The 23,169-nt window shown below is 37.6% G+C and overlaps 1 protein-coding gene across 1 annotated transcript in view; it reads right to left on the reverse strand.

Annotated features, from left to right (window-relative positions):
* The window catches only part of NAV3 (neuron navigator 3), a 282,224-nt gene that overhangs the window by 150,399 nt on the left and 108,656 nt on the right, over window positions 1–23,169 (reverse strand). Inside the window, exons 4-6 of the mRNA XM_067313062.1 lie at window positions 21,937–22,009; window positions 17,163–17,340; window positions 887–955 (exon numbers count right to left, since the gene is read on the reverse strand). Of these exons, the coding sequence (XP_067169163.1) occupies window positions 887–955; window positions 17,163–17,340; window positions 21,937–22,009 (320 nt within the window). The remainder of the gene's footprint in view (window positions 1–886; window positions 956–17,162; window positions 17,341–21,936; window positions 22,010–23,169) is intronic.

Genomic DNA, 23,169 nt, shown 5'->3' on the forward strand with positions numbered 1-23,169 from the left:
GGAAAACTGAAGACCTCTAAGTGCAGGTGCAAAGCAACCATACCATGGTATAGCTCATCCCAAGCTATCACCAGCAACTCAAATTGTGTTAGTGCACTACACTGCAAAATGCAATCTTTATTGTGGATTATACAATTTATAGTTCATTGTTCTCACCAATGAACTGTACAGCAAAACAGTGTAATTAATAAACACATTAATTACCCCCCCATAAAAAGGCTAGAAACAAGAGTAAGCTTTAGACCTCAGTCTCTTTCTTCTGCAAACTCGTTTGTAGATTTTAGTGCTCATGGAAGTGATAAACTAAAAGTACTGATGAAATCTGAAACAGGGCAGCTCCTACACACAGCTCTATCAAATACTCTGCCAAACCAAAGCATCTCATTAGCAGGGACTGTGTGCAGGCTAATCTTGAAGGAGCAGAAGTCTTGGTAGTGGTTCTTTTTTCTGCTCTATTTTGCTTCTGCGTGAACTTGGCTCTGTGAACTCAACCTATCAGGTGGGTTTGTGATATGGTCAAAGCATCTAATGAGAATTGGGATGGACTCCCAAACTCCTTTTCACTCATGACAAAAGTAGGGACTTGAGACAGAAATTTCAGAGCACTAAAATCACCAACTAGTCCTTCACATCTGATACTTTACATGCAGGATACAAAGATGCAGGATACATAACAACCAGAAATATTACTAAAATACTGTACAAATCAGCTTCTCCCAGTCCATACAAGGCTTTCCCATGATGAAGCTCATTGCTGCGAAGCTTGCACGCATAACATTAATACACATCGTTTAATGTCTGCTTATGTCCAAAGGATAAAATACCAATGGGCATTGACTCACTTGAATATCACTAACAAGCAATAAATTAGAGATATTTAACTGACCTAGAAGTCTTTTTTTGACTGGTTGCAATTCCACTGTGATTAGACTGAGTTGCATATCTGGCTGTGAGACTGTATGAGAAGAAACAGAGAAATTGAATTAAAGAATTTCTTTGAACACGCATAGAAAGAACACACTTACCAGCAAACTATGAGTTAATGAATGTAAATTGAACATGGATAGAAAACACAAATTAACTGGCAAAAAATGAATTAATGCAACATGCAGATTTTTATGAGAGATGCAATGCACAGATTATGAAATAATGGGTATTGTTATAACTTGTCTCATTTGTTAGAAATTATCTTAGGAATATACAGTTTTGGCAAATGTCCACAGTGACTATATTCTAGCTTCATTAGTGCACAATATGAAATCTGTCAGTTCTGAGGTGTTGGTGCACCTCAAAATTTTGTGCTTGTGTTTTGCACTCACAAAAAGTACTAAATGAAAATATATAGCTATTAGCATCTCCAACAAACTGACTGGGTTAGCAGTTTGGTACTTAGGCACCAGTTTGAGTCAGAAGAATTCCTGCTGAAGAAAGGCCACCCTCCTGACAGTATATCTATCTAGAAGAAGAATCCCATCATAAATTTCCTTACTGTTACTCACGGCAGAACAGTACATGCATATGAGGCATTACCCAGGCAGATAAGCAGAGGCTTCATTAGGAAAGCCCTGATACATGCTTAGATTCACTGTTAAATTCCATAGGAAAATGCACCTTAGTCTATTAAGACACCTGACTCGTATTTCTGCAACACAAGATATGCTGTGCTACAGGGCTCAATGATACATATCCCTTTCGACACCCAACAGTGTGTCCCGTTTCTAAAACAGCAAATGTATGTCTCTCTTCTTCCAGTCATTTGCAGAGAAGATGTGCCAAAGGTATGGCCAAGGAAATGCCTCCTGCCAAATCACGTCAGTTACTATAAACAGGAACATCCTTTGGGATCCACACAGCCTGAGGGCACAGGGAGGTGTGTAAGTCAGGTGCAATCACAAAATCAAAGTCCTTGTATTATTAAGGAAGGGCAGGAGGAGCGAGTAAGCAGCAACTGTGATATTCACAGTCTGAATACACCTCTTACGGTTCTGCATCTTCCAATCATTTTTTCTGAGTAGCGGCAGAAACTATAGGCATTTGGCCCCAAATTTACAGGCTGACAATACTTATAAGAAACACCTGGAGGTACTGATTCCACCAAAAGGGTGTTGAGTGATTTCTGGTAGCCCACTGAAGCAGACAGCCTGAGTATACAGCAGATGTGAGAGGCCCTCGAGGGAGAATGGTCTTACGCTAGAGGCACAGCACTTCTGGAGAGGGCCAGGGAGGGCAGGGTGAAGGCACAAACCAAGGGCCAAAGTGAGACTTGAGTGTGATGTGGGATTGTTGTTATTTTACCAATTCAAACCCCAGTGAAGGGTTCAACACTGCCTCTGTGTCTGCCAAATACAAATGGCACAAGTGTGCAAAATTAATTAAAAATCAGTCCTAACAGGGCAAAAAGGAATCAGCCAACAAATAAAAGCAGCATTTCAATTCCCTGACATACAGCTTCACAGTAATGGTGACAAACTGCTGTTTTAAATGACCACAGCTTCTCTGGGAATTCTAATAAATTATAGTAGCACTGTAATGATTACAGTTTATGTATATTTTTATCTGTATAGCTATTAGAATATTGCATTACCATTTCACTTACAGCTATATTTCTTAATAATGGCTGGACATATGAAGCAAATGTGATATAGGATGTATTACCAAAGTTGCTAAATTTGTGACTGGCTTAATACCAGATCTTTTGATAAGATCTTGCACTCATGTTTTTTTCCAACATGTTTGAAATGAAGAAACCCAGAAATATTTAGCTGGTTCTTTACTTTGACTAAGCTAAGAAGTTTGTGAAAAAAATTGTGTGTTAAAAAAACCCTAAATGCATATATGTCATTAAAAGGTAAAATGATACACAGTACAATCAACATGGACAGTGAGCAGAAAAACAGAGTGAACAGAGTGATCTTAACCACTGGCTGAAAGTCCTGAAGGCTCTGCAATTGCAGTACTGTACTGTAGCTTTTCTACCTAAAACAACATGACTCCAAAGGAGCTGGAAAGATCAAATCACTCAGCCTCAGTGATGTTGCCGAGTTGCTGATAAATTAGCCCATAGATAGACAGCACTGTTTTTTTTCTATTTAATAAGAACAAATACAAGAAGTAGCAACCTAAAAATGCCTTCTAGAAAAATCTCTTATGTCCCACACCTGCTACTGGGGGCTCCCTCCACCAGCAAATTCATGAAACATCAGGCTACAGACCATGTTCAAACTTTCCAGACTCTCCTGAAAGGCACTGCCAGATGTGTCAGCATCACTAAAGCATCAGCCCCATTGTGTCTGAGAAACTTGGTTTTCCAAAGTAATGTGAGGGCCAAAGAGAAAGTTAACAGCTCATAAAACAGGTGCCTCCATGACTTTGGGTCTTCCTTCTCCGTTAGCACTAGACGTGCTGGACCCATTACAGGCTTGCACAGATGTCCATTTCCCAGCTGCAGGCCCCACACTTAGAAGTGTCAACTGCAACACATCTAAACCCTGGCTACTCTTAGCACTATCATAAACATACAAGCAAATATTCACCTGCTGCCTTCCATCCTGCCAGACAATTTTCTGTGGGTAACATTTGGCAGCCAGGAAAAATAAACCTGTTTGTTTTGCTTAAAACCATCATTTTTTATGCTTACAGATTCGCACAAAAGTATAATAAATATGTGCCTGTATTAAAGCAGCACAGATGCAGGTAAACAAACCAGACAGCAGAAGTTTAACACTACAACATTTAGGACAAGGAAGGGTTTATTTACCAGAGGGTGGGAAGGGGGATCCTGAAAGCCTCAGGTTCTCCACTTTCTGGCTCCCAAGACCCTTTCCACTGCCATAATACTCCCACCAGCGGTCTTCCCAAGACGCTGTCGCAGCATCCCTTCGACTCCTCAGAGAAGCCGCAGCCCTTGCTTGTGAAGCCTGGCCTCACAGTGCGTCAGCAGTATGGGGACAGAAGGAGGAGGAGGGAGATGAACCCCCGTGCAGAGGCTGCAGGAAAGCCTGCAGAGCCCGGGCTCGGTGTTGCACCCTGGGAGGCAAGCGCGGCACTGGAGCTGAGCCATGAACTGGCCGGAGTGCTGGGGCTGGCACAGCCACCCGGGCTCTGCACAGCTCTGGCTCTGGAACCAGGCTGGCTCTCCCCTTGCACCTAACTCATGTAGGAATGTAAGAGGGATGAGGCAGGAACCGCAGCTTCTCCTTGTTAAGCTGATCCTGTTCAAAAGAGATAAGTTGGTATACACCCATCTGATCCAAAATCCTTAGAAATCTCCTGGACTCTTCAACCTGCCTTCCACCTGCTAATGAGACCCTCATATTTTCTCTCACATCCCAGGGAAACACTAGTCACTCCAATGGATATGAAAAGGTAACGGTGCATCACTTCTGTTGCTGGTGCCTTGGTGAAATGTCATGGCAAAATGGAATAAGCCTGCAGAGACTGCCCAGGACAGCAGCTGGGGTGGTGTGAAGTAGGAAGCAGTAGGAAGCAGATGTGAGAGCCAGTAACGACCCCAAGGTGACAAAGGGAAGCACTGCAGCTGTGTTACAGCTCGGCCAGCCTCAGGAACCAGGCCTCTCTGCACTGCGCTGTGTGGACCATACAGCACAGTCCGAGATCTGGGGGAGCAGAGCGCCACATCCTGCTAGACATGGCATTGATTAAGGGCACATGGTTGCAGGCTGGACAAAAGGGTGTAAGAAAGGATCCTAAAGGATGTAGGGGAACCTAGGCAGTCAACATATGCTACAGGTTCTTAAATGCCTTCCACCGAAAGTGAAGTGAAATGTTCAACTGAAATGGGCATTTAAGAACAAAAAAGATGAAGAAGGAAGACAAGTGACTGCTAGGCACTGGACTGAACTGCCAGAGAGTCTATCTGCTTATTCTCTTTTTTATAACAAGTAGCATGGTACAGAAGAAGCTTCTTGAAAGCATATATATAGCACATAAAGCTGAAGGATGGAGCTCATGAACCTGGATACACAGCATGCATCAAGCTGAAAATAGCCTCTTTCTTCAAAAAGTAACCCATGCACTGTCACCCGGCATATCCTCCACTTTCTATTAACCGTTTTCCAAAGATCCAAAGGATCACTCTACATCACACTGCCACAGTTGTGTCGTCATTTCCTGGGATGCTGAGAATTGCCTGGGGGTTCTAAAATGACAGCTATCTGATTTGTTAAAATTACGCAAAGGCAAAGGGCTTTCTAGCATGGAACCAAAATCCTTCTACCTTACCGGCATACCTGCATTTTAATATGCAGGTGCTCTGATAAAGTGCATTTATATCACTAGGGTGGCTGCACTCTACAACTGTTCAAGACTTTTCCATTACAATGATTTCCTGACAAAAAAGTGGTTTTAACAAAACTGAATTCAATGGAAAAAATTTCCCAGAAGGTCTTGATTGTTCTGCAGACAAAATTTTCAAAAAACAAGCTCCTTGGCTGCATATTTCTCATCAGCAGGCTTGTCAGAAAGCACAAGAGAGATTTGCCACAGAGACAGGTACCAAAGTTTCCAGGCTCCTCACCATACCAAAGTCTCTGGGTAGCAAAAATATCCCTGATTCCTCAGAGGGACAGGCTAGGAAGACTGCGGAGGAAACCAAAAAACCTGAATTTTTGCAAGAACAATATATTTCAGACATTTCTTTTGCCTTTTTTAACCCACTCCTGGTGAATTAATATATGTACATATCTATATCTATATCTGTATACACACACACACACACACACACACACACATTTATTTTTTTTATTCACAGGAAGAAACGTCTCTAGTTCAGCCAGCTCATACCATGTCATCTGTTCTATATTAGGAGGTTTCTCCCTTTCACTCTTCAGACTTCTGGCATTTTATACAGGAAGGCTACATCCAACCCACTCAGGCTTGGAGTTAGAAGAAAAATTGTATTTTCAGTACAGTCGTTCACCACTCATAAAACATATCTGAGATACCCCAAGCTTGCATCAACATTTATGTTCATCTTGCAGAGCACAGCAACTTGCAATAAGAACTAATCATCCACCATCCATCATCCAGTGACTCTACCTTTCCCACCCTGATCCCAGTATTTGCATTACAGATATTTTGCGGCATTTAATGAAAGAATATGTGAAATCACAACATTAAAGAAACAAAAAAAGGATGTCAACAAAGTAATAAATGCACCCAAACTATAACTTAGCTACTGTATTTAAACTGAACTGCAAGTCATTTGAAGTAACTCAACCTTTTAAAAATCATTAACTTTACTAAATAAATCAGCCAAGTGTATAACAGTATGCTGCCAAAACTAGGACTACGCCCTTAGGGACCAATCTTATGTTGTTATGACCTTATCTCCATAGTATTTATGACCTCCTACCAGAACAAGATTATAAGAGACCATCTGCACAGTAATGTATGTCACTATTTTGTTTCACAGTTTGTTAAAAGAAGACTGTAGCAAAACTTTTCTCCTAGAGTAAATGAGAAAGGGGACTTCACAAAACCTGAGGCTGTCACTCTTTCAAGTCTACACTTACTGTCTTTTGGACCTTTTCATAGATTTCCAGAAAATCCACATTCATCAATACATCATAAAATATGGTTGGGATTGCTATGGACCTGAATCGGTGAAGCATTTAACACAAGGCTACCATTATTTAGCAAATTAAAGTACATTTGTGAGTACTTTATTGGGAATTCCTATTGATTCTAAAATAGTAAAGATCCATGTACTATAAAAGAACTAGAAAAACTTCTGCCAACATTTTAAGTATGAACCCCAAAGCATTTTTTTAAAAGCAGACCAAAACCAAACATATATAAGTGATTTTCCTAAGCTTTTTCTATAAGCAGCATAGCCTGTGCTTCTTTAGGTGTGTATAGATTTTTCTTTTTTTGGGGGGGTCAATAAAGAGAGAAAGTCATCTTCCCTGTAGCAGTTGCAAAGTGGAATATTATTTCATTAACCGATATTTGCAAAACAACAATAAGCAGAAGAGCATATTTATTGCACAAAGTCTGTGAAAACATTAAGAGCTAAAACTGGCAAAAAGGACAAACAGTAGCAGAGAAAGTACCAGCATAAACATAAAACTAAGACTTTAATATATGCATGAATGCAAGAAAAAGACTGAGGCATACATTTCTGGTTTTGTTGAAAGGCCATCTATCAAGGAACACATAGGAATAAAAAGCAACTATTTTGCTTCAGAACAGGTAAGAACATGAATTACAGGACACAAGAAAAAATGAAGAACAAAGTAATGAACTATAACTCACACTGGACGTTGCATTCATTTAATCTTTATTTATCATAAATGTAGATGCATACTCCAATGTTTGCAAGAAATCAGAATTAAATAGATGTCAAGCTTGGGAAAGGGAAAAGATACACGGACATAACTTCAGCAGAACACATTTGGGGAGAATGAGAAGAATTAATGAAGCTGTACAGAGAAAAAGAGAAGACAAACTAGTAATGCGTAAAGGGAATATAACTATATTCTAAGGCAAATACACAAAAAGTTGGATTCAAATGCTACAGAGATGAACGGAAAACTTCTCATTAAATTCTACATGATCTGGGTTAGCACAAGTGAAAATTATGGCCAAAGTGCATCAGAACTGAAATATCAGAGTAACAAGTGGCAAGGGAGACAAATGCCAGACAGAACAAAAATATCTGAAGTGCACAGAATGAAAATCACCACTAAACTGAATTAAAACACTCTTCTGAAAGCCATAAGAACAAATAATGAGAAAGGATGACAGTTACATTTTGAAATGCAAACGGAAAAAGAGGCAGCCAAAGAAATATTATAATTCTTGAGCAGATGGCAGAGGTATTTTATTAACAGAAGAAATCAGAAGTGTAACTATGTGTCACACAAGGACAGGTGGCAACCAACAGATGACAAAATTTTCAGGATCCATCCCACAGAATTATGTAAAAAGTAAGAGATACGAGCAATTTTTGGAAGGTTAGTAGTTGAAAGTCTAAACAAGACGTGAAAAGCTTAAAAAAAGCTTAAAGCTATTAAGAGGCTATGAAATACTTTAAAATCTAGATTTTTGTATTTCCTGCCTGTTATGTGTCATGTTTTGCTCTAGCCACAGAAAAGGCCATTTCTTTTGGAAATGGAAACTCCCTTTGGAAAGACCTTTTCTTTCATTTTGTTAAACTTAGACAATATTGACGCTTATCTTCTCATCCCAGAGAACATGCAAATAACATGGTTGTGCTGCAGGTAAGAGGTGTGTAAAAAATATATTGTTGCTCTTGCAGTGCCCTTTTGTGTACAGTAATTTCTAAAAGTTTCTCAAATACAACAGAAGTATATATTATGAAACATTCAATAGTGCTGGTTCATTTTTGCATGTTGCTTCAAAATATAGCCATTAAGATTAATTTAGAATAATTTTTAAAGAATTGCTAATTAAACTGTGACAGAGGAGGCACTGGAGCTGTATTTTTTATATATTGCTCTGTCAACATATCATAGCTGTGGCCTAGAAGAAAAAAACTGCAGAAATCCCTAGTATACAATGGCAGTTATATAAAACGTGCAAATGAATTTGATAGTTATGTGAGGTAAACAAGTGGAAAGTGGAGGAAGAATCATGCTTCCTGATCACAGAATCACAGAATCGCTGAGGTTGGAAGGGACCTCTGGAGATCATCTAGTCCAACCCACCCGCTCAAGCAGGGTCACCTAGAGCACGTTGCACAGGATCGCGTCCAGGCAGCTTTTGAATATCTCCAGAGAAGGAGACTCCACAACCTCTCTGGGCAACCTGTTCCAGTGCTCTATCACCCTCACAGCGAAAAAGTTTTTCCTCATGTTCAGATGGAAGTGTCTGTGTTTCAGTTTGTGCCCGTTGCCTCGTGTCCTGTTGCTCAACACCACTGAAAAGAGTCTGGTCCCATCCTCTCGACACCCTTCCTTCAGATACTTGTACACATTGATAAGATCTCCTCTCAGCATTCTCTTCTCCAGGCTAAACAGGCCCAGCTCTCTCAGCCTTTCCTCATAGGAGAGATGCTCCAGTCCCCTAATCATCTTTGTAGCCCTTTGCTGGACTTGCTCCAGTAGTGCCACATCCCTCTTGTACTGGGGAGCCCAGAACTGGACGCAGTACTCCAGATGTGGCCTCACCAGGGCTGAGTAGAGGGGCAGAATCACCTCCCTCGACCTGCTGGCAACACTCTTCCTGATGCAGCCCAGGATACCATTGGCCTTCTTGGCCACAAGGGCACATTGCTGCCTCATGCTTAACTTGGTGTCCACCAGCACTCCCAGGTCCTTCTCCGCAGAGCTGCTTTCCAGCAGGTCAACCCCCAACCTGTACTGGTGCAGGGGGTTAGTCCTCCCTAGGCGCAGGACCCTGCACTTCCCTTTGTTGAATTTCATGAGGTTCCTCTCCGCCCACCTCTCCAGCCTGTCCAGGTCTCTCTGAATGGCAGCACAGCCCTCTGGTGTATCGGCCACTCCTCCCAGTTTTGTATCATCAGCAAACTTGCTGAGGGTGCACTCTGTCCCTTCATCCAGGTCATTGATGAAGAAATTGAACAAGACTGGACCCAGGACTGACCCCTGGGGGACACCGCTAGCTACAGGCCTCCAACTAGACTCTGTGCCACTGATCACAACTCTCTGAGCTCTGCCATTCAGCCAGTTCTCAATTCACCTCACTGTCCACTCATCCAGCCCACACTTCCTGAGCTTGTCTATGAGGATGTTATGGGAGACGGTGTCAAAAGCCTTGCTGAAGTCAAGGGAGAACATCCACTGCTCTCCCTTCATCTACCCAGCCAGTCATTCCACCATAGAAGGCCATCAGATTGGTTAAGCTTGATTTCCCCTTGGGGAAGCCATGCTGACTACTCCTGATCACTTTCTTGTCCTCCACATGCTTGGAGATGGCCTCCAGGATGAGCTGCTCCATCACCTTTCCAGGGATGCAGGTGAGGCTGACTGGCTTGTAGTTCCCTGGGTCCTCCTTCTTGCCCTTTTTGAAGACTGATGACCTATATAGCATTTACCACGGGAACAAATCTCTGATTCATGAAACTCATCATTATTAAATATAATGTATTTGCTTAGGTGCACAGTTAACTGATTCAATTGGTACGTGGAGATATGCTATACTTCAGTTATTTGGATTTCAGGACAATAAAGATGAAAGAACTTCATACCCTGTTCTCTAAATGTGTCTGAAGTTCTCTTCACTGGAACCCATAAGGATGGTAATGGCTGTATCTTTGAGGAGCAGAATGAAATGGAGCCAGAGCCGTTTCTCAGCGTAGAAAGATAGCCCAGTTTGAGGAAAACTAAATCCCTAAGACCCCTGTAAAGGTCAGCTACTGCAGATGCTGGTGCAATCACATTAAGCAATGTCGTTCATGCTGCTTATCTCCCAGACTCTCATAGATATACCAGGTTAGGCCAATACAATTGGCTGGTTTAGACCCTTACTAGAAAACAGAGAGAACATAAAGAACAGAAAGAAGAAATAAATGCTTTCCTAATTTTTCTCCTTGGCAGTCTTTAAATAATGATTTTCTAGTGGGAAAAGCAGGAACCACATACCTGATTTTCTTCATTCAAACCAAGCACCTAGCAGTGCACAGAGTTAAGGACAGAGAAAAGCTTTGGTTCATTGCTTTCCTCTCCATTAAGAGAGACACATGAGGAATTGCATATTTCATTTTTTAGCCTATGTCAGTCCAACACACTTGGTGGGTGGGTGCTGAGTGTTAAGTCATATTTCAACCCTCAAGAACACTGAAACAATGGCCTTTTTTTCTAAATTGACAGTGGTGTAACCAAGACTGGAACATCGATTTCCAGTATTCTGCCATGGATCTAGTTAAATTCACAATCATAACCACTACATTTGCATTACTGTAATAATTCACACAGCACAAGCTGTGTGTCCAATCTGCTTCATTTTTTCCCTAGTACTTCTGAGAAGGAAGCAACATGAAACCCCATTCACTGCATCAGTTATATATGCAACTGCCTGTAGAAATCAGCTACCCAACTTTGTTTATGCGCCTAGGAAAACCAGGGTGCTCTTTTAATATAACAAATTTAACAAAATCCATCTGGACCTCAAGCTGTGCTCATCATTCCTGTACGTGACAAAATAGTTTGTCCGTCTCGTGGAATTTTGCTGACAGCTTACTGAAACCAGTTACTGCCTAATCCATAAATGAGACAGAACTTCTTTCATCCACATGTGTTTTCTTTTAGTATCTGGGTGGCTGAAAGATCATCACTGTAGAAAGTTTAGATGTATTGCTGTGATAATGGAATCCACTAGCAAAGTGAAGCATAAAAATATAATGTAACCATTGTTGTCATGTATCTGTACTGACAGATATAAATAAGGTCACCAGCATTGTATTTTTTTTACTAGATCTCAAAGCAGCAACAAAATTATAACTAAATAGTGATGTGCCTACCTCAGATTTTGAAGTATTCAATTCCCACAGTTAGTCATACAGGAATGTAGGACGTTTTAGGATAAAAAGAAATCAGAATACACATCTAAAGCCTCCATTTCCCTCAAGTTACCACTTATTATTTACCACAGATTTTTCCACTAATTATTCAAATAATTTTAAGGGGGTTTACATTTAGGGTACTAAATTATAACCTTCCATAAATAAGGCATATTCTTTACAATGTAAATTCACTTAGCTTTTATTAACTCCCTTATTCTTTTTCCATTTGATTTGAAATGTAGCTGTTGTCCCTAGACTTGCATAGGCCAATGGTACTCTTTCATGTGCAGAATCTTATTCTCCTTCTATAAACAAAAGTTTCACAATTTTGGGCTTGGTTATGCGCAGATTACATGGGATTAGGAATACCGGGGTGCCGCCAACCTGACTAACTTTAGATACCTTGTTATGTGCCTGGTTTAGAAAGCTCTACTACCCTCCTATGCAAACTTTGCACTGAGCTGAGAGAGACTCCTCCAGGGATCAGATTAACCAGGCTCCTGGTCCGTGTTGTCTCCTGAAGAAGTGTATGTCTCTAAACTGATTACACAGTGATCCAAGGACAACTAGCCTCCTGAATTAGTCTCCTGAAGTCCTCACTTCTGCACAAACCTAATCTTGTCATTCTCATAATTTTCGGATTATAACCTTCCCCTGAGGCTTCTGTTTCCCATATAAAAACAGCCTGGCTATTAAGGCTGTAGAGTCCTGAAATACTTTTTCCGACAGTTCCAGTTTCTGTGGATGAAGAGCCCAACCACCCACTGCAGCCGACACTAAAGTAGGTTGCCTTCAGTGCCATGTGGAATTGGCTCAGAGCCATGATCACAGGGGGACCCGGCCCAATACCCACCCCCAGACACTGTAGTCTGGAAATTAGGATCAAAGTGGTCCCATCAGAACCACTCTCTTAAAAGAGGACGTTTAGTCACTCGCCCTGCACGCGCAAGGACAAAACATGTCTGTTTTCAGCAGGGCCTGGGTGTTACCACATCTGTATCCCCATCATGTTCTGTGTAACTTCCCAGAGGTATTTCCCTCCAAGGATAATCTGTATTTCTCTCTCAAACAGTGGACAGCCTCACCTTTTCATATTCACTAAAACACTTGCAATGATTTTTACCTCCCAGGAAATCAAGTTGAAGTTAGGCAGTATTCTTACCATACCTGAGCTGGCAGTAACAAAATAAACTGTTCTGCCAATCTCTGGTTTCTATTCCAGTTTGAAGCCCAGACTTAAATGTTTTGGTTTAAGTTCACTAATCCAGACATATTGCATAGTCTGTTTTTAATAAAATAAATTAATTCAAAGGTAAGTAATTTTTCTAAAGAAAATGAAATTATTATCAGCACAAAAACAATGGAATTAAAACACACACATCGGGTTAAATGAATGATTGCCTGTGTATCAGGATGGGCTATGGAGAAAATTATTCAAATCCAACACTGTAAGATTAAGCAAAAAGGTAACTAAACTAATTACAATTATAAAGACACACTTTCCAAGTTCCAAAGTACAAAATGAAATGTGACTGCTTACTAAAAGTTTTCAAAAAGTACAAAGTCTATAAAAAGCATCCACCCTTTCCAGTACATATGCTTACACATGTGCACCCATACAAATACATTCAAAATGTATACAGCATAGTGCCTCAGAACAGCAGGTGTTCTCAGTGGTCTAGCACAGAAGCAGTACATGAGTCTTTGAATCAAATAAAGAGAAGCTGCGTCTAAAGTGTGTTGCACTGCCCTCTACCCATATGTGTAAAAAAAGGTACCTTTTCACAATGCATTTGAAAATTTACTCAAATCAAGATCGAAGATTTTGTTATTACTGAATAAAGATGAATGTGCCATTCAGGTACCTGCTACTATATTTATTATCCTGCTTCTGTCATTCTAATGAGATCATTCTAATTGTTCTTTCTCAAACACCCATAAAAACTTCTCCTAGGTATTAAAGGACCACAGATCGAATTAATGGAAAATAATCTCTATTATGCAGATTTGCCAAATAATTTTTTCAAGATATACGCCATGATTAATTTTCTGACTTAAGTTTTCTACATGCCAAACCTTTTTGCAGTATAAAATGTTTGAAAACAAAGTATTAATATTTTTTTAAAGTACATTCAGAACTGCAACAAGTTGATCAAGAAAGGGAGGCATATCTGTGTGATAAACTATAGTAATAGTCTTCAAGATTAATATTCACTATGAAAGGATAGAAAAGCTATTTTCATCATCACTACTGTAGACAAATTATTAAATTAACCTATTATTGATCATAGATAGATTATATATTATTGAGTTCATAATTACATGCAGTAACATAGGAAAAGTGAAGAATGTGTCATGATATTGTTACACACCTTAGCTTTTATCAAGCCATTACATTTCATTCAATGAAGGAGGAAGGTTTAAGTACCTATATTAAACTAAATATTGTCAAAAATATGTACAAGTCTCAAGGGTCCAATGGAGCAGCCATATGTGTTCATCAGGACCTTCTAGACCATAAACACTGATGGATGAGCACAATTCTGTATTTCACAGAGACTTAAAACTTCAGCAACCTGAGTCTGATTCTACTTAAATCAAAAAAAGGTAGACTTCACATCACATCATACGCCTTGTATAATTTAAACATTTATTAAATCTGTCAGTCACTTTGGCTCCCTCAGTAGTTAATCCTGGGAGGCAAGTTGCCATGAAAGCAATCATATCATAGAAGTCAGTCTTGGAAACAGGTAGGCCACCTGCCCACATTTTAGATGGCAAAAGGTAAGCAAGATGAATCCCACCACAGGTGTCTCTTTTTTATTTTATTTTACGATTTGATTTCTTTCTTTCTTTCTAACTGGAAGCTTTTATTTACTCATTATCAGCTTAAAACTAAAAAGCTGTTCAGGAACTCATTTTGAATTATTTTCTGAAATATTTGCTTTTTATGGAAAAGAAAGAATTGAATTACTGCTACAAGAAGAAGGGTTGCTAAGACCACTGGAGACAGTTTGTATCAATGAATACTTGCATATGCGCATGTATTTGTAGATAACATGTTTTTCAAGTGTAGTAATTTTTTATGAGAAACGGACATGTTATTGTATTCCAATTTCCTAATATTACTTCAAACAATGACATGTTTCAAAATAATGAACTAATTAATATAAATAAGTAAATCAACATTTCTGTTTGATACCAGCATTTCTAAGTCCTGGAGTTCCTTATTCTGCTAGCAGCTCAGAATACTAGAAGAATTTGTAGCAGAAGATAGAAGTCTTTCATATATAAAGCTTTCAGAACTATGGACCTTCCCTTTAATTAAAAAGCCTTTACTGAAAAATATATGGAAAATATAGAAAAGAGAAAATCATATTCTTCACAGACAGTACAGAAGTTTATGGCGACAAACAGATTCAACTTCTGTTTATATGAAAGCAAACAGCTGAATTCTTGCATTCAGTTTACAGATAGGAAGTAAGAAAGATACCTCAGTGTAAAAATCTTCTACAGCAGAAAAATTTTGTAGCTGAAACATAGCCACGAATATAAATTTAATCAAGGAATGAAATAATCTTAAGACTCCTAACATTAAAGTAGAGGGTGGAAAGCATGCTAATGGAAGTAGAAATTTTGTTAGACGAGCCTTAGCTTTTGTATTTCTTCCTCTTTACGAAGGCATGAAAGCTGGGGTTCTGGACACAGAACGATCACCTCTCCTCGTAAGGAAGTATATTTAAACATAGCAAAAGAAAAGAGGAGAGAAGGGGCTTGAAGACCCATGAGATTTTGAGGAATTACAAAGGAAGGAAAGCTTTATAACAAATTCATCCCCTTTTTGCCTACCACTCCTGAGCAGACAAAGCACTAGTATGCAGTCACTGTCTTCCAAATCATAAACAACTGCTTTGCTCCAAGCTTTTTTGACCAGACTTCCTTTCAATAGTGGTAATGTATAAGGGAACATGGTACCTATTCTTATAAAAAAATGCACTTTTACTAAATTATATACAAAAACCTATAAGCAAAGGTATTTACATGCACTGGCTAGCCCCTTATTCCATTGATTAAAGCAGTAAACACTGTCTACTTGTAGACCTACATTCAAAACACCCTCATTATGATGGAAATAATACCGAAAAAGAATCTATTTTTTCAAGAGCAAGATGTTATTTCCTCTCACATAGTATTAAGTATCCTTCAGGATGCAAAATTCAGCTTCAGAAAACATTGAGAGCTCTCAAATTCTTCCAGGATCACCCCATAATTCCCCAGATTACATGTTCATATTAAACTTTGCAGGGAGAGCATGCAAAGACATCAATATTCAGTAGCAGAGGAAAAAAATGCATTTCACATTGTAATGCCCAAAGCAAATAGAAGTATATCTTAATTATCTTATCAAATCAGGTAATTGCTATCAGCAACATTTTCCCATAAATTTATTTTTACAACATTCTTAGTTTCAAGGCAAAGATTTCTATTGGGTTGAAGTCTGAATAAGTTTTCTCAGCTGAAGAAGGAATAAATTTATTGTAAACATGACAGTGTATTTTTGATGTGAATAGACTCAAGAGCCAGAATATTATTATTGTGTTCTGATACTTTTATTCCATCCTAGATCATTAACTTATCACATCTTAGATACTCTATTATTCATGAAGTATGCAAATATCTTTTAAACAAGCAAATAATATATCAAACAAATATTAAACCAAACGGAGCAGTGTGTTAAGCTCTTCATTAAGAACTTCACTTGCCATTGTCTTACACATGAATGGCCTTTGTTTTCCTTCCCCAATAAAATATATGTTGCTAACACTCTTTCCACTGAAAAAGATATTTGTGTTTAAAACTGATTCTTTTGTCATGGCCAATAAGCAACCACCTTAACAAAATATTTGTTCAGCTTCTCTCTGAAAGCAATGTAATTCAGCAGTTAAGAATTCTGCTGAGTTTTGTACTTTCCTAAACCTAAACCCTAAACTGATCACTTAAAAGAAACAACTAGATTATGGCCATTTCTTCTCCCTTAAAAAAAAAAATTCAAACAGAGCTAGGCACACAAAAACAGAATGTGTTGTGATAAAAAGAGTTTATAACGCATAAAGCTAGTGATTGTGCCTTTTCCCCATCTATTTTGTTAATCATTTGAAATCATTCATTTGTACATGGAATTGGGTATGTGAGGAAAACAGAAAAATAATCTGTGCACTAATCTGAGGGTGTGTAATTGGTTCTGATTATGCAAAAAACTGTTTTGTCCCTCAGATGAGCTTACTCCAAAGAGCTGCATTTCTAGTCAGAAACCCAGGTTTTTTAGTATCTGCCTTGCAAGTAAAGTCATTTCCTAGAACATTTGGAGAATGCAAATATAAAGTCCAAGAACACCTTAAAATTAATTAAAACTTGAACTAAATTTAATTGATAATGTTTCCTGCTCACTTTACTTTTACTCCCAAGAAATGCAAGTTTAAAAACAAGCAGACACTTGAGATAGATACCATTTTACTACACATATTACAAACAAAGTCTTAAAAAATGCGTCTTTTATGTCTTTTGTAGGTGACAGAATCTTTCCACCTAAAGTTGCCTTTCTTGGACAGCCAAGTAAAAAGCTTTTGCACCTGAGAAAATTAACTTTTTAACCCACCTCGACTGCATATCTTGGTGTGTTTTGGACTGGCTGATTTCAGTTGGAGGTGAAGGGACTTGCTGTTGTAGCTCCACCAAAGACTGGTAATACTGTTGCTGATGATGTTGTTGCTGTTTATAGCGAGACAAACTGAAAAACAGGCCTAAAATGGCTTTCAAATTTCCATTCCTTATTTCTATAAAAAAATAAGAGAAAAAGAAGTGAAATCACTGTGGTTTAGACTTTCAGTTTTTCATCAGTAAAGCATATATGTACATACATATAACTATACAAATATATGCCCTTGTATCACTGTTATCTATCTCCAGCATCAGTTACATGTTAGATATCCCCGATACTTTATTATCTATTATAATCTTTGGTTATTTATCTGCCTTTTCTTGCAATAAACACCTACCTCCATAACTTCATCATGATGAGTCACATGTGCATGGACATAAAGATGAGTAAATCAAACCCTAAATAATATACATAATCTGAAATGAATGCTCCTGCCTCGACACAATTCAAAGACTCTTGGGAAGCTGAGAGGCAAGAACGAGTGGTAAAGTCTGAATTCTTTCCAGCTTCAGGTACACATCCCTTTTACCTAGCTGCTTTGTATCCTTCTTGTTGTTTGGGCAAATTCTATGCACGCTAGCAGTAAATAGTGATTTCTGGGAAAATCTGTAAGAGGAGATGGTAATGGTCTTGGAATGACAGCACATTCATTCAAAAAGATTAGCAAATGGAAAATGCCAAGAAAAAAAGTGACCAAGGCTTGTGATTATATCTTTGAATTTTCCAGTTACATGATTATCTATCTCTCTATTTCATGCTATTAGTATGGATGGATTAATGAAGGCTTCAAAACTATGGCTTTCACACAAGGCTAAAATAGCTATCAGTATGAAACTGTGTGGATCCACAGTAACTTCCTCATGTCTCTCATTCCTTTCCCTCTTAGTCTATTTTTTCCCCCCAGCCTGAGATTAGGCTTTTTAAAAGACTAGTGTTATTCTCTCCACATAAAGGATCTGTGTCAAAAAGAAGCCTTGGGGGGCTTTAATGAAATTATCTGCAGCACTTGGGTCTGTTCAGAAATTCATTATCAATTTTCTTTGGCATTGAACTTCTTGTGAAAGGTTTTCATTAGGCCTATAGCTTTGTCACAACATATAAACTAGCATGCAACACTGCAATCTTTCTTAAGCCGTAGGTGCTACTCACTCTTTTTTATGTAATGTTTAAAACAGAATTTATAAATGAGCACTGTCATATTCATGTGCTTAAAACATATTCATTTTCTTTCAAAAGGAGTAGGAGAATTACTAGTACATACGTGAACAGGCCAGCAAACATAGGAGCCTTTATGCTCTCGTTCTGTTGTACAAAAGCAAACACAACCCAGGACACTGGAATGTACTGCAAAATGGAAATTTGCTCAGAAAATCCATCCTCCTGCCTCTCTTCTTTGAACATGCTGCAGGATCTTTGATTCCCCATGAAACCACCACAGATATGCAGAAAAACTTTCTCAGAATTAGAAAGCTTTTTAAGAAATGATTTGCAGTCACATTAGTTTCACGAAAGATCATCATCAAGGAATGCAGAAAATTCCTATTTAAAATTATCTTAAAAAATCCCCACACATAAATACTCTTCTTTAAGCTGCTTTAGTTTTAAAACATTTTCTGTACCTGATACCAGTTTATTTATTCTTATAATTTTTACCATTTAACATTCAATAAAAAGAACCCCTTGTTTAAAAAATCACATCATTAATCAGTTTTTAACTTAAAACCTCTCTCTTTTTTGTCTTCAACTATATTTTTGTCTATTTTTAAAGGAGAATATGATGACTTTTGAAATTACTTCTGAACATTTTCTTTCCTGCTTTTAAACCACTTAAGGTTGGAAGATTTCTCTTACATGGAAAAAAACTAGAAACTTCTAATATGTACTAAACTTTTTTGGGAGAGGGAGGCAGGATTGTTTTTCTGTTCAGCAATGGGTTTATCATTATCATTTGGGATCTCCTGCAGAGATTCTGCAGTCAAGATTTGAAAATGATTTTTGCTTTGGAGCTTCTTGCTCAAGTGTCAAAATGAGGTGGGAGACTTCTTGTAAGAGCTTTAATCTTTGTTACAATTATGTTTTACTGTTCCAGAGACTGTCTGAAGCAAGCATTCATAAATGACCCCATAGTAAAAAGACACATTTACCAACGCCTGTTCAAGAAACAGACTCTTACCAGTTTCTAAACTTAACTGATTTTAAACATAAATGTACTGACAAAACACTATGAACATAACTTGGCAATTTAATGATAAAAAAACATTTCTCCTTTTCTCAATTCCTTCTTTCAGGAAAAATTGTAATGTTCAGGATTGTGCATACCAAAAAAAATGGTATATTTAAGGGAGTCAAACTTCTGTGTCAATTTGAACTAAGATCACTCACAAAGATATTGAAGCATTTACAGCAGATTCATGACAAATTGCAAAATAGAAAAACTAGTTTTAATCTTTTTTCAGAACTCAAAGTCTGCCACCACCATGTTTTTGGTGAAGTTTTTGAGGTTGAAGAATTATTATGACTGACAAGAAACTACAAAACCCTAACAAATGAAGATTATTTTCATACTGTAACCTTACACACTGAAGTGACAGCTTTTAAGATAAATTTTAAGATAAAAGGTTTTCATTTTACTTCAAACAGATTTGCAGTGCATAAAATCAAGGAGGATGGTGGACCCTTGGCTTTGTCTTTCCAAAATTCCTGTATTTAGGTAGCACTGTTTCTTTCATTAAAAAGAAAAACTTAGTAATACCAGTGAATTACTTCTTTTCTAAGAGACCTCACTTAGCATCACCCTATTAGAATGCACCTCATGAATTACTGGATATTAACAATACAAAGAATGTCCTGTGTGCTATAGCCAAAAGGTTGAAGTGATGAGGGTACCAGAAATATAGTTAATACTCTTGGATTGTAAATGTGTAGGCACCACAAAATATACAGAGGTCCATATTCGGACTCAGCATTCAATACGAATTTTGCCATTTTTATCAGTGAGGTGAGGATTTCAGTTGTAACTTCTACCTACTACTTTCATCTTACATTCCCATTCATTTCAATTAGAGTCTTGGAAATGAAAGTTTGGGATCTTCTCAAGAAAAGCTAGAAACACCATACGAATGCTCCAAAGTGGAGAACACTTTGTCAAACAAAAGAAATTTATTTTGTTAACAGTTTTCAAAAATTAAAGGAACACTAAATAACTAATTCAAAATATTATTAAATAAATCATTTAGAATTATGTTTTCCAGATTTGTAAAACTTTTATAAATTATTCTTTGCATTTCACACTATGTTACATTATTGCATTTAACGCTACACAGTTGAAGTTTATAAGTTGTTAAAAATTATTTTCTAAAAAGTAAGTTATGAATAAAAGAATGCATTTCAAAATGCACCCAGCGTTTAATTTAAGAAAGTACAGAAAAAATAGTGGTATATGTTGTGTCATGGTATCAAACAATGAAGAAATATTCTAATGAAATAAATTCATGCTATTCACACATTTGGTTGTTATTTCATATCCAAGTAATAATAGGTTTCACAAAAAAATCAAGTTCTAAATAGCCTAGAGATGAATGCCAACACGTAAATTTTGACTATTCTCACCTATCAACATATCTACAGTATATACAGGCATTCCTTTGAATTAATTAAGGAGTTTTTCCACAAGTAGACAATCAATGAAACAAAGATGTCCCATATTGTGACCATGTTACACTTCTGCTAAAGTTCTATGAAGTTGGAGATGGTAAAAGGTAACAGTTGTGTTACTTTTAAAACCAAACAGCGGTTAGCATTCAAAATTTTTCTTTATATACCTTCTAAAATTCAGCCAAAGTTACCATTTCTGCAAACAGAGTATTTTGCCTTCTAGCTTTTCATTGCACTACAAGCAAAATAAAAATTTAGAGTTGCATTTTTTAAATACTTATTGCCTTTGGCTGTCACCGAGGTCAAATGGATTTTCAAAGTGCACAGCACCTTGCAGAAATGCTCATTCCATTACATGATAAATGCTTGAATGCATTTTATTAATTTACATGATTAAACTGTCCATCCATTTAAATTAATTTTACATTAATTTAGCAAATATTACATACTAATAAAGACAGAAGGTATTTTAATGGTTTTTATTTGATATATTTACTACATCAGTCATAAATGCATCAGGCAGTAACTGGAGGGGAATAATATAGTAAGAAGGACTACAATATCAGCAGCAAGTCCATTCATTCTTTCATTTAAAACATGACATGAAATACATTTTGGCCTCAGCCTGATAACATTACTACTACTAATAAATTAGCTTAGGCAAATAGTCTTCCCTGGGATAACTTATCTGAGCAAGGTCCTCACATCTATGTTTGTAGGTTCGAATCCTATATATGAACAAGTTAAAAAGTACATTTGGGACACACTGTACCTACCTAATATTGTGGAGGTAACAAGAAAAGTTGGATACAATTGAATATATTATTATTCGAAAACATTGTCTCAGGTTTCATACACATACTGGATTTCTTGGTTCAATTTTAAGAGAAAATTAAAAGGAAGACTAAACCTCTCTCTAGCTCCCTATCAGTAATCTATATTTTAATGCTGTTCAAGACAGCTGGAGTCTGGTATTTAGTTGCAAATAATTTGAATTAAGAAAATTAGTTTTCAGAAAAGAATCCTATTATTTTTTCTGATAATCTGTTTCTCTTACCTTCTGCAGAAAGACCTTGGACATTTACGCCTCTGGCTGCCAGAAAGCTAAGGCAGACATCAACATTCTCAATCTGCAATATGAACAAAAATAACAAGCAGTGTAAGACTATTTTACAAAATGTACCAAAGTGGAAATGCAGGGGAAAAAAAAAAAAAAAACAGGAATGAATACTTTACATTCATCACATACTACAGCTCTTTACCCAAGTTTAACAAGAATGATTACTGCTAATTGGGGAACTGATATAAAGCTTTCATTGTCCACTTTGGTGCTTAAAAACAATTCATAAAGGCCCGATCCAGAATGGCATGCAGGCAAATCAGCAACCCACCTACTTAACATAAAACTGGATTTTGTACACTACAAATAAGCAGCAATGAAAGCATCCATAGAGGATTAGCCACCGAGTGTGGGTCTGGAGATGTGGGAGACCGAGCTAACTGCAGAATGTAAGCAAAAGCTCCCAAGAACTGTGCCGGCGAAGGCAATTCCTTGGGATGAGGCAGAATTTGGTGAAAATGATGTCACAACAATGGTTTCTTCCCTATTTTTTTCCATCAAATATTATGCTAGATAATTTTAATTTCTTTTATGTTTATGCTTTCCTGAAAAGTGCTTGCTTAGTAAAGGTCATTCTGCTGACTTCTGTCAACCGTTTAGAAGAATTTTACTGTTACCACAGGCGGCTTTGGAAAAGAGAAGGAGAAAATGTAGCCTAGATCAAGACCAATAACAGGATAAAACTTCTTCCTCTAAAATGAGTAATCATAGAATTAATTTAACTCCTTTCATGTTTTTATTTTTAACAGATTAGGGAGCCAGAATGTGCCAAAATGTCTTTGTGAGTCACCATCCCGGACTGGTTCTCTCACCCCTTCCAGGATCTATGAAACAAATACTCAGTATATATGTAAAATCTCTCTAGTAACATCTTTCTATGTCTAAACACATTTCTATCAAAACAGAATAGTGATGTATAGGGAGGTGTCCTATGTCAAGTGCCTTCAACAAACTTTATTTTAAACTTGATTTTTGTCGGTTGTAGGATTTTTTAAAAGCAATTAGGACTGCACAAATAAAACAAAATGTTTAACGTTGTATTTAAAATACCTACTTTCATTGAAGGATGCTAAAAAAAACAACAAGGAATATTCAGTGCTAAAAACATAAGCCTGCAGTAGATCAAGCGCATGCAGTTAATTTTATTTGAATGTTTACACATTTTACAAT

The sequence above is a fragment of the Apteryx mantelli genome, chromosome 1 (assembly GCF_036417845.1).
Source record: "Apteryx mantelli isolate bAptMan1 chromosome 1, bAptMan1.hap1, whole genome shotgun sequence".
NCBI lineage: Eukaryota > Metazoa > Chordata > Aves > Apterygiformes > Apterygidae > Apteryx > Apteryx mantelli.